The following is an 18,655-nucleotide window of genomic DNA, read 5'->3' as shown; positions in this document are numbered from 1 at the left end:
TTGAAATACTAGTTAATTTGATCTATTGTTTAATTTTCTCAAAACCTGTGGCACTAAGCATTTTGTGATAAAAACAATTTCATCTTTGTATTTTTCAACAATGCTTTCTACAGACATGACTACCCTTTGGTCACTCACTCCAAGACAGCTGGCAATTAATAAAGCACACTAAAATTCAGAGTAAGAGAGAAGACCATAAGAACCGGACGAATGCTCACGACAACGTACCAAACTGCAACTAACTGCTGCTTATTTTCAGGCCTTTTTTTTGACAAAGCTACGCAAGAAATGAGAAGCCCCTAGGGCTTGCATGGGTCAGATCCACCTTAAACTGAACTAGGGTGCAATTCCCGCTGGGATCGATGGAAACTACCCATTTCAGCCAACATTCCATTTGATCCGCATGCAAAGGTCCGCCACTTTATGCAATGAAGCACTAAGTAGGACCTTGCTCAAAGCAAAGGAAGGTGCACACTGACAATGATTCGTACTTGCATCACAGCATTTTCCAAAGACCTTAAATTCATTTAAAGGTTAAGAAAAAAAACAAAAAACAGCCACACTGAGTAGTATCTGTTATTACAGACGTTACATCAGATTGGAAAACCACAACACAAAGAAGTTACATTACTCCCTGCAAGGTAGAAACCATGAAATTTCACTCCTGTGCAGAAGGGCCAGCTCAAAGACTACTGTCTCTCCCTAAGTCCCCCATAAATCCGTTAAGTAGGACTTAAATTAGAAGTTACACAGGATTAAGGAGGTGGATAGGTCTCATTCTGGCCCTTCGGTATAGGAGTGAAGTTTACCCACATGAACCAGTAAAAAAGTCTAAAAATAAAATAAAAATAATAATTAAAAAATTCAATGAATCTCACATGCAAATTTGAGCTAACCATTCTTACACTGCACTGACTTCAAAAAGAAGGTAAGGTTGAGGGGTGGGTTTTTTTAAGAATCCAGTGCTCATGCTGTTCACAAAGCACAGGAATTTACAGCACAACCAACCGCCCTACATTAGGAAGCAGGTATTTCGCTGAATTTTTGTTCTATAAGCAACACTCGACCACTCTGTTAATGAAAAACTAAATTTAGCAATAAAATAGCACAAGATAGTCCCTACTCTGAAAGCATTTATCACATGTGTGCCCATCCTTGTATGGCTTCTATCCTGCTCTCTGTAAGTGCATCTGACCAACAGCATTACCACCAAAGCCCTCCTTGAGCTGCCTACTTCAGTTTTCTCCCGCAGCTCAATTAACTATTTAGAGACAGCCTTTCATTTTTAAAAACAGGCTAGACCCGAATTCCCTCCAGTGTATGCGCCCACCGTTTCTTAAACGTGAATCCTTAGGTTTAGCTTCTTGTGCTACATTCTTGAGTCAGAGTTTATTTTAAATAGCTGAGCCCTGTTTCAAGGCTGAGAGTAAGCAGCTGTGTTTCAGCAGTGCCAGGTACATCAGGATTCTGGCCCCTGACTAGAGCTCAGGGTAATTCTGTTGCTAGTAAAAGCAAGAGCAGAAAAAGCTCTGTGTGAAGCACTCAAGACAGTCCAATGACAGGGGAAGGGGTTTTTTTTGTCTAGTGATATTCAGCAGCTGACATATGTTCTATATTCCCCCTGTTAACCTGCCTTAGGTTCTTGAATTTGCTCTTGGTTATTCTAATTTAATATCTAATTTTTCTACAGAACTTTAAGTAGCTGGCTACATCAATTTCTTGCAGAAAATGCAAGGTTTTTTTTTTTTTTGGTTGGAATTCACACAAAAACCTTGTGAATTAGAGATGATACTGTGAACTTTAATACTAAGCTTTTGACTCAAACGTGATCTACTGCAAATACAAACGCTGCTTCATCAACAGCTTCATCACTGGGACTGTACTTCATGGCTTTGCGTCTTTTAATTCAAACAAACAGAAAACTCCATTCTCCCACATTTCACTACCGCCTTACAGACCAATTGTAAAACATCCATGAAAATGAACAGTTGCAGTTGGAAACAGAAGCTGGAGAGCCCCAAGGTGTCTCGTCATTCTAACGGACCACCTGAGAGGCTTCGAGCACTCATCGTTATGGCAAAACCACAGCCGAGACGACAGCACACACTGAAGCAGCGATGCAGGTATTCCAAATCCTTCAGCGGCCGCTGCAGCTATTATAGAGAAGCAGCTATGTCACAAAAATCATGATTCTAGAGGAGCATCTCATGGGCAAACAGCAGGAACCTAGAACCGACTCCCAGCGTCTTCCTCAGTAAAGCATTTCAAGGGCAATACTCCAGAGAAACTTCTAGGACCGTTTGATGCTGGGCAGGGTGTTGTACTACTAGGTCGAATATTGGGTAACCCTGTATTGCCAGAAATGCTGATATTTAGGTTTAGCAGAAGAAAGCATTTATTTTTTGATGTGTGACAGAGTTTCAGTGGAAAACTGCCATGAAAGCAGAGAGTTGTGCCTATCTTATCTATTCCCGCAGCACGCAGCCCCTGTGAGATAGCAGAGCGCTTTCATCCCTCCTTTGCAGGCTCCAGGGGCACAGAGGCTGCAAGGTCAGGCAGGAATCGGGCAGCTGAAAACTACAGAACTACACCTAAGAGAGCTCACACCCTGCACCGCACTTTCTCTGTGGTCTGGCCACTAATTTCACCTTGGCTTCTGCGAAGCTTCTCCCGGGTGTAAAAATAAGTTATTTTAGAACAGAAGGTTTTCTGGTGGGTTTTTTTTTTTTTCAAAGTGTGCTTACAGTCGATCATTTCATAAGCAGCTGAAAAGACAGATGATACAGGTACTCTGAAAAGTCAGTGATTGTGTATTAATTATATTACAAAAAAGAAGGGCTATAATAAAATATTTGCATGTTTTTCCCATAAATACAACAAAAATAATGAAAAAAAAAAGCCAGCTCAAACCCAAAAGTGGTTTCCAGACAAATTCACACGTCCCAATGCATACACAGATGTCCCGAAGTTCCATTCCAGCACAAAAGTTCAAGTTATTTACGCTACCACAGAATCTAGGTACAAAGAATTTAGCCTCATCCACACTCTTACAATCCTTTACTAACAAAAGTGCCTTACACTAAAACCAATTTATACTACTTGTGGTTTCTTTGATGTGATCCTGAGGGAAAGCAAGCCTTGGAAAACACTCCCAGAAACATAAAGCATAAAATGCATGTTTAATCCTGACTACGCTTACTCTTCAGCTTTTGCCCTGACCTAGGCTCTGCAGACAAGAAATACAAATATTGTTCCTCCACGTAATTTGGTAGTCAAAGGCTTCACATTTTCAGCTTCTTCCAGTGTCCTTTAATGCTCACATTTTCTCTAAATTAACTTCAGAGCTTTGTAGTCCTCACCTGATACAAGGTGGTATAGGACATTCTCCCATCTATGGCTACGGCCACTATACAACTGCTTCGTACACAGCACACTTCCAACGCAACTTTCAAAACAGAACATCAGTGAAACGTTTCCAACCTCAGGAAAAGCCAGTTGTATTGAAATAAAGCAGCAGGAAAACATCTGGTCAGAGACATGTTGTAGAAGTTTATCTCTAGGGCACACCCTGAAGTTTGAAAGCAAGCCCACCAGATCTGAGCACAATCTGCAGACGGCAGTGGTGCTTCGCTACGCACCAGGCACCAGCAAAGTCAAAACCCGAGTTTGTTTAGTGCTTGCTGTAATGACAGATCCCCTGTTGTCCATAGTGCTGTTCGGTGCACGAAGCAGTGTAGCTACCTCCATCAATCACTGAATCACAGAATGGTAGGGGTTGGAAGGGACCTCTGTGGGTCACCCAGTCCAACCCCCTGCCGAAGCAGGGTCACCCAGAGCAGGCTGCACAGGACCATGTCCAGGTGGGGTTTGGACATCTCCAGAGAAGGAGACTCCACAACCTCCCTGGGCAGCCTGGGCCAGGGCTCCGTCACCCTCAGAGGGAAGAAGTTCTTCCTCATCTTCAGACGGAACTTCCTGTGCTTCAGTTTGTGCCCATTGCCCCTTGTCCTGTCACTGGGCACCACTGAAAAGAGTTTGGCCCCGTCCTCCTGACACCCACCCTTGACATATTTGTAAGCATTTATTAGGTCCCCTCTCAGCCTTCTCTTCTCCAGGCTGAACCAGCCCAGCTCCCTCAGCCCTTCCTCATCACCACAGCAAGCGTTTCAAGCCACAGATCCGTCCCGTGGCACATGGGTACAGACAGCCACTCCCGGCGGAGTGGGCCGAGACTCACCTATGCGAGAGGGTGGGTTTCATGGAGCTCATAGAGTTCATGGGGGGTTGCATGGGTAGCTTCCCGGGAGGATCGTTCTGCCGGCTTTTCTGGTGGCGAAGCAGCAGGAGCCGTCCCAGCTCCTCACACCACGACGAAAGCAGGGCTGCGCAGAGAGAACACAACGACAGTCAGCGCACAAGCGAAGAACCGGCGCAGCCGAGCGCAGACGCAAGCTACCGCTGCAGGAGCCGCAATCCGAATGGGCAAACCCCCGGAACAAAAAGCTTGCCCACTAACCACCACTCACATTATTCTCCTATCAAATGGAGTCTGTAATTGCCCTACACTATCATTACAATGTTTTTACACAAGTTGCAAACATTCTGCACAGCCTGGGAGGCACAAGAGGACTCGTCTGAGCCGAGCAGCACAGAGATGAAGGACGATGAGGCACAAGGACAGGGGATAGCTGTTGCGAGGGGAAAAAGACAGAGAAGAATCCATTTCACACTAATCATAACGTAACAAAAACACACAGAAGACATCATTCACAGAGGGGAGCAAAGAACAAGAGGATCTCTTCTCTGTTTGGCTGTTTCTCTGCAAAAGCTTAACTGGAGAAGCATGAAGAGAAACCCACGTGCAGGAATTCACTCCCAAAACTGCTATCAGCTACCGGTCTTCCAAGGATAAAGAGGAGAATATGGCCGCGCTGACGTACGGATACAAAGGTAGGCACTTCAATCTGTATTTGACCCCGCACAACCCCCAAATGTGTATTTCCATGACGTGCCTAATCTTCTGCTCAATCAGGGTAACGCTGTGCTTACAGGAAAATCACACTTACGGACTGCGAAGACGCAGAGATTTCCCAGAGGGACGGAAAGCTTGCAGCTCCCTCTGAAGACACGAAAGGGGTCATCAGCTCTGAAAACGCAGCCTCTCCCTTCCGCACTCCCGCTCAGAGGAAGACCAGCCCCTGCTCTAGAAACCACCTGCCCTGCAGCAAGCAGAAAGGGATCGCGGGTGAAACGTGGCTCCCGCGAGCGCACCTGACCAGGGCAACCCGCCGAAGCCTCCAGCAGTGCCCGACCGAGCCTCAAAGCCGCCTGTTCCATTCCAGCACCAGGAGTGGCGCCAGCAAAAAGTCGCCAAGGCACGACGCGGTGAAGAGTTCCACCGGAACGAAGTGCAGACTCAGTGCAAAGCTCCGCAGCTGAAGAAACATTCTCAAGTGGAAGCGCTTGGGGTTTTTCCTTCGTTAAAGTATGCTTTACAAAGCCCTCGGAACAAGAAAATGCTTTGTATTTAATTTTTAAATAAGTGCTTTCCTGAGGTGTTAGGAACCAAACACAAATCAACAGACTGCACAAGCAGGTGAGAACCAGAAGACTACCCAAGACCCAAGCTGCCATAGTGGTTTGGAGTGGGAGAGCTCTGCATCTGATCTTAGGCTTGCTGGTTTAAGACAGACAAGTGCAGAATTCTTTAAAACTGAGGCTTTTATTTTCATTTTTTTTATTTTTCTAATGATGGTCTTTTCACCAAGTAACAAGTCACAGCAAACCATCTTTTCAGGGTACGCCACCTTCTTCTTCCAGTAGCTATGCACAGGTACAGTTAACACATACTGAGGACAAATTCCAAAGAGACTAATTGTAAAGTTGTATTTGTAGGGGGAAAAAAATGAACCTGCTTTGCCATGAACACCCACTAATATGATTTTTCAGCACGAGAAACAACCGGAATTTCTCAAGTTTAACGGCCATGCAAGCAAAATACTTCAAGCCTGGGCCATTCCTGTGAATTAATCACACATTTGGACGAAGGAGAGGCAGTCATTTCCTTGCATTTATCAAGTGGAAGGTCGAGAGCAGTGTTCAGGGAGCCATTTTCGAGCTCTGCTGTGACAAAAAGGGGACACCGCTTCTTTATGTCACTGACTATAGTCACTGGGAAATTGTCAGCCTGACGTGCAGCCTACAGCAAGCCTTCCCCCGAGCTCCGTGAAGTGTTCCAGCAACGAGTGTCAGTCTAAGCTGCTTCTCGATTAGCCAAGGAATCTGTCAACAAGCATTTGATCAAATCATACTCACCTTTTATCCCTGGCACATCGTTACTAACGTGCTGGCGACAAAGGCCCCCCCTCTCCTTTCCCAGCCGCCTGGATACACAAACCCCCGCCTCGCAGGGTCTCTGCCTGCACACCCCAGCCACTCGAGCTGTGAGAGCCACGAACACAGCATTCCGCCGAACTGAGCAACACGCGGCCACTGTCGCAGAGTAATAGTGGATGCTGAGCACTTCCACAGCCGAGCGTAATTACCGCCGTGTCAAATGGAAATCGTCCATCTTAAACGGGGCTTCGACAGGAGGAGGGAGCCGCTCCTCCCGCACACCTCCATGCGCTTGGCAAACAAGATAAAAAGCAACAACCTCATGGGTCTGAGGGCATGAATCTGCCAAAAAACGCCAAACCTGTTCGGAAAAAAAGCAGAGTAATTCCCGGAAAAGTAATATGCCAATGAGCATTGCTTTGGCGAGGTGAAGATACAAAAAGATTTTAATGAGTTATTATCACTACCAATATCCGATACACACGTTTATAAAGGTGATATGTAAACCACCAAAGAACAAAGAGGTCTTCGAGATAAGCTGGCTGCTTTCATCCCACAAGTTACCTGGAGAGGCCCCGTGTTTTTAGAAACGAAGAGGCTGCAGGTATAAACCGTAAGAAATTTGCTCACCCCTATCCCAGCACTCATTACGGAGAGGTTTAACCTTTCCTCCCCCAGGACGTTTCGACTCCTGTACCACGCATAATCATCGCTCTCTTCCCCGCCCCGGTGCTGGCGCACGGAATGAACACAGAGCTGTTTGCAGCCGCCGTCGGAGTTACCAGACCCCCTCCGTCCTGCGCAGCAGCAGCGAAAACCCTCTCACGGAGCCTGCTCTCCTCGGCTGGCAATGCTGGGGCGGCCGCCCTTCTCCCCTGCCCCGTTCACCTCCGCTCGGCGAGACGGCTATCTACCCCGTGCGCACATCTGGCACAGCTGGCTTCTGGAGAACATCACTTCCTGGGCTATTCAAGCGAGATGAAACAAACTCGAAATGAATTTACAGATTACACCATTCATCTTTAGTGTACTTGGTTACTGCTTTTTATGCTGACGGTATTAGGCGCATCTCGACTCATTTACACTCAAAGCACGAGAAATTCCGGATCGCACGATAACGAAGAGATAAAGCAGCAAGCACAAAGGACAGCTACAGATGGTGCCAACAGTCAGGCTCTCCCTCTCAGCGTGCAGCCAAGCAGCTGCTTTTCCTCCCCCCTCCTCTGCCCCTCCTCCTCCTCCTCCAACAGGAGCACAGATTTTGCAGATGGACCATCCACACCATCTCTCGCAGCCTCTCGCTGCGGCAGTTTAATGATCAGATTTAAATCGCGTTCCTGTGCTGCATTGCTGTGATGCCCCTTGCATATAATGACGCGGCGGCTTTCCTCCCGAAGTTGAAGGCAACTGTTGCAACGGGGGAAAGGAAAAATCCTCTAACGTGCACACCGCCGCGCCCCTGCACGCAGCGCAGGTGTAAAATCCAACCTGGTTAACGCAGCAGAAGTGGCGCTTCCGACCCTCATTCAGTCACAGAGGGCTGGTGCCAACGGAGGCACAATAACGGCAGTCAGACGGCGCGCTGACGGTTTCGGTCTCTTCACACATTCGTCTGGCTGAAAGGGATACGCGCTGGGGTGGCTGGTGCGATGCTTGACCTACTTTTCTCCATTCGCAAAGCCTGTATCGTTCTTCGTGGGGTTGTGTTTTACTTTAAGCGTTGATGTATTTTGATGGGAATAAATCAATACTGATGTGCTAACGATGACTGCATTAAGAAACCAAGGCAGAAAGGAGCAGCAGCCTCAGCTTTCACATTTGGGAAACGCAGGAAACCAGAAAGATTTTAAAACAAGCAAAATTTCAATGATGAGTCGCCCAAGGGGCTTCCCTAAGGAAGCGAGAGAAACAACCCGTTCGGAGATACTCAGCTTGCTGCTACCCAGTCCCATTTCTGTTTCTGCTCTCTCTGAAAAGGACCAGACGTTGCAAGAGCATGTCTCAGCGCAGAACACGACTGACCTTGCCTTAAGATACTCGTAAATACTCCCACCCACCCAAAGCTGGCCACACTTTACGTCCTTCTGGATGCCTCCAATAGTTTTACACACTTCCATTGAAAAAATCCTACAACATCACAACCTATCACAGAATCACAGAATATTCGGGGTTGGAAGGGACCTCTGTGGGTCACCCAGTCCAACCCCCTGCCGAAGCAGCGTCACCCAGAGCAGGCTGCACAGGACCTTGTCCAGGCGGGTCTTGAATATCTCCAGCGAGGGAGACTCCACAACCTCCCTGGGCAGCCTGTGCCAGGGCTCTGTCACCCTCAGAGGGAAGAAGTTCTTCCTCATGTTCAGACGGAACGTCCTGTGCTTCAGTTTGTGCCCGTTGCCCCTTGTCCTGTCGCTGGGCACCACTGAACAGAGTCTGGCCCCATCCTCCTGACACCCACCCTCCAGATATTTATAAGCATTTGTAAGGTTCCCTCTCAGCCTTCTCTTCTCCAGGCTGAACAAGCCCAGCTCCCTCAGCCTTTCCTCATAGGAGAGATGCTCCAGTCCCCTCATCATCCTCGTAGCCCTCCGCTGGACTCTCGGATCCTGGGGACAAGGAGAGAGAAGAGGGCTGAAAGGCAAAGATTTGGTTTTTTGTCCCTTCAGCTCGAGTCACATTTCAAACACCTCTCTGCAACCGCAGAGCTAAGCCTTGCCTGGAAAAATAAAGGGAGCTCATTATTTAATCCCCCACCTCAAGGAGCCAGGTCTTTAAGAACGTGCCAAGTATCACAAAATTTGTGACACAATTACTCGGACCAGCCACATCCCCTGGCCCTGCTCCTTCCCTGCCAGGGCCCTTTTGTACCAAAGACCCGCCAGGCAGCATGGAAACCAAGGTCTCGCCGTCGGGAAAACCAAGGAGCTCGAGACTGGGGGAAGGCACGGATCATGCCCAGGCTGCCCACGCTTCTTCTTCCTTCTCGGCGACAAACAATGCCAGCGTACTTACAGCGGTGACGCGACGGATGCTGGTGATGCCGCTCGAAGGACGGCTTATAGCCATGGCATTGAATATTGGTGCAGACCACTACAAGCACTTCTGGGCCAGGGAACAGAAAGGGAAAGGAAAACAGGCTAAGGGATCGGCGCTACGCCACAGGTTCACTACTGCGTTTCATCAGCCGCATCCACCCCAGCACCGATAGCGGCAATCCTGCGAGCGGCTGATTGAACCCGGCGCGGTGCAAAGCACTGTGGTAAGCGTCTCCGAGTGAATGAGCCAGCGGGCTCCCTAGAAAGCAAAATAGGGAGAAGCACAGTGCTAATCTATTTACCTATTATGATACCCTAGTATTAGTTACAGCTTATCACCTCAGTAAATCACCGCCTCTTGTTAGGGAACGTGCTTAAAGGTGCAACAAACCGTTATTTACGGGCAGACACTGCATTTACAGCCACAAAGACAGGTGAGGAGGGGACAGGACAACAGCTCAGTAATTTCAATGCCTCCTGCTTCCCGGGAGACTGCCGGAGGAGCACAATAGGATTACGGCTGCCTCGCTGCAGTTGAGCTGCAGCAGATAGTTCAATAGGCAGACTGGCAGACCCGTATTTCTCACTTGCTGCAATGAAAATATTAGGGGAAAAGGAGGAGTTTGATTTGGAGACCTATCTGTTCATCACCGTCTCGCTAGTTTGGTTTTGTGTCTCGGAGGGAAACGCATTTGGCTGAAAAGATATTTACGGCAGAAGTGAGAAAATACCGCATTTTTTCACAGATCATATCCATTAATTTTATATTACTCTTAGAAACAAATTCATACGTTTTACATGGAGAATTTCAGACAAGCAGAATACAGAGCTACCGAGGGCTTTCTATCCTCTAAATACGGTTTTTATAAATCATCCAGTGAGGTAATTTGGCGGGGTGGGAAGGGAAGCAGCAAAGAAAAGGAGAGGACTGGAAATAACTACTGTCTTGATTATTTAAGAACGTTGTTCTTTTTACACAGAAAAATGGAGACTATCTACTGTTTGGAAAAATACATTAAAAATGTTCACCACCTAATGCTCAATGTGCTGTAGCATTAGGAAAAAACCTCCCCTTACATTAAAAGGACAGAATCTTTGTCCACGATTTTAGGAAGCAGTCAATTGGATGTTTTCCTCGTGTTTTAAAAGCCATTTTGCTTTTAAAGAGCTGGGAAGCGAGAGAGAGGGAGAAAGCGTCACCCCGAACTGTTTCGAGGATTGATTTTCCTGCGGCTCTCCTCGCCGCACACTCCAGCAGCACCCTGCAACGGCTGGCGAACCCGTCGGACAGCCAGCCGGGGCAGGGGAAGCCAGGCCACACCGGAGACGGGACGTAGCCACCCATCAGGAGAGATCCAGAGCACGCGGGCGTGCCCCTCCTCTCCAGCTCCTGCAAGGTACCGCTGCGCGTCCTGACCTGCGACAGACGAGCCCTGTCCCTGTCATTACACCGGCTTCTGCTCTGAGCAGAGCACAACAGGAGCGCACGCGGTGCCAATCACACAGCAGAAGTAGCCGTTTCTCAGCGGTCTGGCTGCTCGACGCCGACCCGCAGCGGTTCTTGGGAGCCCACCTCTCCTCCCAAGCCCGCGGCTGCCCGCTCCGCACGCAGGGGCCCAGGGCACGGAGCCGGGGCTTGCTCCCACCTCATCCAGAGAAGCTCGCACCCCAGCTGGCTGCTCTTCTGGAGCAGCTGAGGACTGTGCATGCTGTCCTCCCTCCGGCAAAAATCAGTGATCTGAGCTCCAAGAGTCCAAGTAGATGAGCTGGATTAAACTGACCGAGTTAAAAGCACCAACACAAAACTGCTCTGCTAGTAGAGCGCTGAGGAGAGTAAGTTGTATCTTTGGTGCCACCCTCCAAATGCACAGAGGCTTAGGAAGCGTTAGTCCCAGCGACCACACAGCAAACCGCGTGGAACCGAATTCCCGTTCCCAATGCCGCAAAGGGGGCAGCTGGCTCAAACCCTGCTTTGGGAGGCACGAATCGCCCCGCGCATCGCCAACAGGAGCACAAGGTCCGCAGCCACCATCCATCATCGTGAAACGGGGTACGATACGTGTTCCCAACCGCTAACGTCCAAGTCATGACCTCTATCACCAATGCCTCCCTCATTACTGCAGCTACAGCCGTGTCCCGCAGAAACACCCAGCTTTGCCCCGGTAGGACCTGTAACGCTGTTACATATTACCATTAAAAAACCAAACACCACGCAGGTTTGCAGCAAAATAGATAACGCGGGGAATGCCTAATTAAGGTGAATGTAGTAAATTAATTAACACAGGTTTTATTCAATAAAACCCTTACTGCAAACCTGGGAGTCATCTAGCATGTGCTTTCCAGGCTGCTGCATGAGAGTGGCACCATGTGCACGTCTGGTCTTGAAGACGGGTCCAGCTTGCCTTGCCGTATCTTCAGCTCTTCAGAAGCACCTCTCAAGACACACACATACATATACATATACATATAGGCCTCCCCAACAGCTCTTGCCAATTGGAATAGCACATGCTGGAGACACAGCATTCAATACTGCTATCCCTACCCCGGTTCAGCGGAACCGGGATTCCCCAACTTCTACACTTGCCAAAACTTGGCAGAGCATCTTACCAGATCCACTACATTAACTTTGAAGTAATACATTACAAAACATAGCAACAATGGCTCTATTTGGCAGGCACAAAGCACTCTGCACGGATCCAGATAAAGTACGTAAGCATCTCATTCAGGCTGAGCTGTCCCCATGTTGCTACATCTGAAAACATGCCCCATTATACAGAGAAGACAAAGCTGGTGAAAGGCCACCAGCAAGCGAATCTTGGATACGGCTTTCCAAAGGAAATGCACTCCAATAGCATGAGACTGCTTGTTTTCTTACTCATCCAATTGTTGCTTTCACTGCTTAGATTCCAAACAAGAGTGTCTTTCACTACCGCTGTACGCTTTGACTTTGTAATGCCAGCTCTAGTCAGCAACAGATTTCACGCATAATAGAAGCGGCTGAAAAATGGAAGTGACTCATTTTAACCCATCTTTGGCTAGATTCAAACCAGTGACCTGTAGGTAAAAGGCTCGGTTTCACTTAATCCACCAGAGCCCTACAGTTACTACTGTAAACATCTCCTGAGCTAACACCAACACCCGAAAGCGCCAGGAAAAAATACCAGCGGCATTTCATCAGAGTGTGAACGCAGGGAATCCACGCGCAATCGGTATGACGATGAAAGTCTGGAAAAGGGAAAATCCAGCAGCTATCTTCAAAAAAGGAAAAGGAATAACTGCAGAATTGAAGCTCCAGTTTCCTACTGGGGAAAAATAACCCACAAGGGTTTTTTAAAAAACTTAAAATTCAAAAGGACCAAGAGGAAAGTAAAAAATGAGTAACAACCACAACAGATTTGTCAGGAATAAATCACGCCACATTTCTGTACTTCCTTTACACCAGCAGACAAGAGACCTTAAACGTAGATTAGTTTGATTTTAGTGAGGCTTCAGTGCTGCTTTACGTGACATTCTTACAAATCAACAAAGGAAATCAGGTCTAGCTGAACACAACACTAAATGGCTGGAAATTTAAGCTTACCAAACTATTAACCCAATGGTCAGTAAAAGAAACAAGCGTTATCAGAGGAGTTTTTGTAGTGGTTTGTTCTGGGTCTGAAATTACTGAATGCTTTGTTCATGGATATCCATGAAGAAGATGCAAGAACGTGTTCTGGGTCAATTTAGAGATGGCACAAGCTGGAAAGAAGCATGAATTCACTGCAGAAATTTGGTGTTGAAATCACCTCGAGAAGCAGGAGAAACAGTCTGAAACTACGTCCAGCAGGGACGATACAATGCACAACACCGTGCACCTTCCCAATGACAGGGTGAGAACCATCTCCGACGGCGACGGGGATTCAGAACCATCTCTGAAGGTGGGAATTCAGAACCATCTCTGAAGGTGGGAATTCAGAACCGTCTCCGGCAGCAGGGATTCTCGGGAGCGGAGCTGAAGGCCGTAGCCATGGCCGAGCCACACCGTGCTGCCGCAGCAAACTCAGTCAGTTTCCTCGGCTGCAGGAGCGGAAGCCAAGCCTGAAAGCTGCACAGTTGTGCTTTCTCTCTGCCCCACGGCAACGTACAGCCACTGAAGGGGGAGAAGAGGCATCAGAACGATTAGGAATAGAACTACCAATATAACCTGCAGGAAAAGATGGCGTGGAGTAGGATTTTTGGTTTGTTTTTTTTTTTTTTAGAAGAGGCAAGATTGACAGCAGTATTCTGATTTACTGAATAACAAAGCATTATCCATATCCACAGTAGAAACACGAAAAAAGTAATATACTAAGAGACAGAAAAGACAGAGGTTAGGTGTTAGGAGCATCCTAATGCTCCTAAATACCCGAAGGGGAGGATCTCCCAGAATGGAGGTGCCGAGGAAAGGCCAGATAAATATCCAGAGTGGCATAAGGGATTCTTCAGGCAAGGGGGCACGGCACAGATGACTTTCTGAAGTCTTTTACGACCAATGAGTCTATGATCGTGAGCACAAACAGTGCGCAGTGGAAAAATACTTACATCTGGCTTGTACTTCTAATTATTTGAAAAAGACAAGAAATGTGAAAAATACTTCCCATCTCAGTTACAGAGTGGGGAACTCCTGCAGAGACTGCCGGAGGGGCCATCCAGCCACACGGCTCGCTGCCTAAGCTTTAAAGATGAAAGGAGCCGAGAGCAGGTGATGTGTCACGCCATTTGCGACAGAACTAGTCCCAGAGCAGCGAGGATCACACACCTTCCTCTCACTGCAAGGAAAAACCACAGCCACCACATCAAGGGGTTACTGCTTGGTGCCCGCAGCCTCGGTTCCTGCCATGGAACATTTTCAAGCAACAACTGTAAAACATCTGGAAAGGCTTTCAAGGAGGGGGAAAGAAAGAAAGAAAAAAAAAAAAAAAAATCACAAAAACCACACAACCAAAATTTATAGCAGAAACGTGTTTCCAAAGTTAACATTAGCCAGAACTTCTGAGAAGGACCAGAAGCTATTTTAGGAACTTTTGCTTCTTGGTTCTGCAGTCTTGCTCTTTGCTTTAATTGTACATTATTTTACATTTTTATGGGAAATGAATGTTTTACCAGGTGTCCTCAGAGTATGTTTAGTGTAATATAGCCTTTGCCAACTTCCCTTTAAGTGTTGAAGGAAAAAAAAAACCCGTGAGTTTTCAAAGTGGGGGTTGTGGGACCATTTGTCACACTATACAAACTTTGTACGTGAACAGAACTAAGCTGAAAGCACTCTGACCCTATCCTTGCATCGCGCTTTTCATTCTGAAACAGAATTACAACTAGGTATGAAATAATCTCTATGTGCTGAACACGAACATAGTTAAGGACATCATCAAAGAGAAACTCAGCCTACAGGAGTTCTTAACTTATTATTTCTGTTTGAACAATACAGAGCTGAGAGCTGTGTGCACGCACTGCGATTTCCAGGCAGCGATGTTTCCCATCCCACCTCCCCAGTTCACCCCCCGTTCAGTTTTCCAACAAAGTCATTACTTCTCTTTTTCCCCTCTGTGTCCCACCAACCCCACAAAACCAGTCATCTTCCCTTTGCTAGCGACCTGCTCCACTCCTCTGGTACCATTCACCTTTTCTTGAGAACTGCCTAATTAATTAACATTCAATTAACATACCAAAGTTAAATGCCAAATAATTGTTCCCAAGCCGCGCTGGGAACTTGGTAACTAATTTGAGCAAGAGAAGGGCTTCTGCACCCTGGAAGTTCATTTCTTCTCGCTGTGTCCGTTGGGCTAACAGATATTTCTCACCTCCAACACGTCTGTATTGAGGGAACAGACTCTGGGAGCCATGGATGCTCTTGGTAAGGCACTCCAATACCCATTAAGACACAACATGCACCATCTTTATTGTATTTATTACCAGTAAAGCAAACCTAGCAAATCATCTGTGGTCTGTCATGACTAGGGGTCACACAGCAAACTCCAGTTGGCACGAAAGAATAACTTTACCCTGATCTTCAGATTATTTTGATCGTCCAAAGCGTCCAGCAGCAACACTGCCCTCAGGTAGCTCTGCCTTCTGCTGCCCATGCCCGTGGCCCAGCAGTGGCTTGCTTGCTCCCAGCGGTGCTGAAGCATCTCCCCCGCAAGACCACCCTGTACACCTGATCTGACTGGGTTCCCCCTCCCCCTTTTTTTATTGCAGAGGTTTATTTGGTTTTGTTTTGTGGTTTCCCCCAGCTAGCTGCATTCCCTGCTGCGGCGCAGCGGCCGGCCCCAGCGCTCTGCAGAGGCGGAATCAGCCAGCTGTTTCCCTCCGCAGACACAGCTCCGGTGCTCGCGTACGCACCCCAGTTCAGTGAGCTCAGCGACAAGCATGCAGTGGTTTGGACCATGAGATTGTTTTTATTTAAAAACCTAAGCATGAACATTAGGTTTAGACAGATTAGAAATCGCTGTTTCCTTGTCTTCGGGGAAATGTTTATGGTTTGACACAGGTAGAAATACGTTATCTACAGAATAGGGGAGAGGTAAAAAAAATGAACATGGCTAATTGCTTTTTACATGCATCTAGGGAAGCAGCCAGTAGAAATCACAGCCCCCGTCGATTTTCCAATATATTTCTTTTCTCTGTCCAAAAATAAAAAGAAATGGGGAAGAAGGGAAGGGTTATTTGCCACTACCTCATCCTAGGGACGGAAGAGCAGCCTGCCTAAATTCTCACAGTGGGCACCTGGCCCCCTCTCCCTGCACACCAGGGCTATAATTTCAGGACTGGAGTGCTATAGAAGACAATGCCACCACCGCTCTTGCCATCTATAAATAACAACTGCGTTTGGATCCAGCCGAGTCACATGGAAAAGCTGGCCAGTGATACGCACATGTGTGTGAGCACGCATTCTGAAACCCAAATAATTCTAATAATCTCGCATGAAATAAGCTTTAGCTTTCCAAATTTAGCTCTGCTCCACGCACTCGCCGCGGCTCGCGGAGGACAGCTATTTACTTTTTTTTTTCCCCCAATACAGTTCTTCCCTCGGAAGCTGCTGACTAGGGCATTAGCAGGGCATTGTGCAAAACCGTCTCATGTGCTGCCGCTGCGCAGATCGGCTGCTTGGAGAGGCAGACGGGAATCAACTCCTGGGGCAGCTCCGCTAACCCTCCCTCCCCTCTCATTGACATCTTCTCTCAGCCACCGAAAAGGCGAATGGGCCAGGGAGGGAGGGCTGAGCGGGGGAGCCAGCGAGACAGACAGCGCAGCATGGATGTCACACGCCGGAACAGTTTTCCAATCTTGCGTTGAACTGCAGCATGAGCCTTCCCAGCCTCCCGTGAATATTTCAGGCGGAGGGCTGGGATGACAGAGAAGATAATAACAGTCCTAATGACACACGGAACCAGGTTTTAGCGCCAATTCTCTACAGCAAATTCGTTAAAGCAGTGCAAAAGGATGATTTAAAAAAAATAGATAAAAAAATATGTAATTTGGATGCTTAAACAATCCCACAGCATTAGCAACAAACACAAATCGGAAGCCATTGCAGATGAGTTGTATGCGACTCCTCAGGGCGTTTTCTGGGAAAATGACTACAATACAACCTGACGTGACCAAATAGAGCCTACAAAAAACGTTGTTTATCCAAGGCTGCAATACCCACAAGACATTACGAGGGGTAAGATTTTCGTCTTCGGAAGCTAAAACTGAAGAGAGCACACACATACCGAGGAGGAGAAGAGGCAGGAGGAGGGAGGGCAGCGAGGGACCCAGAGGATTTCCCCGAGACTTCAAGCCCCGTTAATTCTGCAGAGGTTTTCACAGGAACAGCGTTTCTGTTTCGCAGCCCGTAGGAAAGCAGCAGTTCGTACCAGCACTGAGCAAACAGCCTATCTAAACAGCTACCACGTCTATTTTATGTTCCCGGCACATCTGGATAAGAAGAATCAAAACGGACATCAGAACACCAAATATTACAGTAAAACACACAGTAAAACGCTACCCAAACAGATGGTAAATAAAATTCTCCATTCCGGGTCAGAACCATTTTGGATCAGCTCCTGCTCCTACTGAAGTTGGTGGAAAACACTGCAAAGAGCAGGAAGGCTGAATCTCTTACATCACATTCACACAGCCTCTACCAGTCTGATCCTATTTTTTAAGAAACACACCATTTTAAGTGTCCTTTACAAAGCATAACTCCTCCTTTAAACATCGGCAGCTACTTTCATGTTAGTCTACCAGACGATAACCTTAATTTTAGCCACACAAACTAAGAGATCATGCGGGAAAGTGGCCAGAACAGAGGGCTAAAACCAAGAGAAACGAGGGCAAAAGATAAGATGATACATCAGAAAAAGATGAGGTTTCTGGAAGGTTAGAGACACGCATTTATTGCCTACAGACTGTGCCTGGGGACTCCATAAACGGCCTTTCACAAACACATAAGAACTGGCTCCTTCCTTAAGGAACTTGAAAGAAATGCAATAAAAGTTCAAAAACAAGATGGCATGGGCAAAAATTTCTCAGGGAAATTAACACAGGAATGTTTTCTGGAAAGAGCCGGTTACTTGAAGGGCTTGAAAGAAAGAAGGGGCTTGCAGCCAAGCATTAGGACGTTTTCTCTAAGGGGAATAGAGTGAAGTAATTTTGAAAACCCAAGGGTGGAGGAAGAGATGAGGAGAACCCTCAAGAGCAAAAGAAACCCAGGGAACAAGGGTGGAGGGAACGAGGAACAGACCCGAGGGCGCTGGCTGGCTGTTTAATGAGAAGGGAGAATGGGTAATTACATGGGCTGCAAGAAGGTGTGATTTTACTTTTTTTTTTCCCCTTGCATACTGTCGATTCTGTATTTAAGAACAAGTTTCTACTATGTTTTCTTCCTGCTTAGAGCCTGTATACGTACCTCCCCAGAGAAAAAAGCTCCCCCAAAAGCCAAATTGTCCAAATTTGGCCAAATTCAAACAGTATCTTCATGCAATACCCCATCCAATCTTGTCTACTGCAATATAAACCAATCTGCATTAGCAACCTGCAGTTTGGTGTTATGAAAACTAGAAATTACAGCATTTAAAAATTTCACATCTTGGGTCATTCCACTGACATCGGAGAAAAAGCTGCTCGCTAGAATTGCTCCTGCTCGTATACTACACACACACATCACCCTTCTACCTCTTTATTAGCACAACCCTCTTGAAAGAAAAAGAATGGCTGTTGAGAACATCTGATTTGTTCTCTCTTGGATTTTGTGTTGATTGTTAAGATCAATTCAGGATACCAGCTCC

At 47.2% G+C, this 18,655-nt stretch overlaps 1 protein-coding gene across 5 annotated transcripts in view; it reads right to left on the bottom strand.

Moving 5' to 3' along the window:
• Nucleotides 1-18,655, bottom strand: part of ZMIZ1 (zinc finger MIZ-type containing 1) — a 363,339-nt gene that overhangs the window by 49,382 nt on the left and 295,302 nt on the right. For all 5 annotated transcript variants that reach the window (XR_012764244.1, XM_075422954.1, XM_075422952.1 and 2 more), the window contains exon 7: nt 4,238-4,382. Coding sequence is in view for 4 of the 5 variants with exons in the window: in XM_075422954.1 (XP_075279069.1) it covers nt 4,238-4,382 (145 nt within the window). In the remaining variant the exon portion in view is untranslated. The remainder of the gene's footprint in view (nt 1-4,237; nt 4,383-18,655) is intronic.

The sequence above is a fragment of the Opisthocomus hoazin genome, chromosome 6, assembly GCF_030867145.1.
Source record: "Opisthocomus hoazin isolate bOpiHoa1 chromosome 6, bOpiHoa1.hap1, whole genome shotgun sequence".
Classification (NCBI taxonomy): domain Eukaryota; kingdom Metazoa; phylum Chordata; class Aves; order Opisthocomiformes; family Opisthocomidae; genus Opisthocomus; species Opisthocomus hoazin.
Note: the sequence above shows the minus strand (reverse complement) of the source record. Positions and strands in the feature narration are given on the sequence as shown.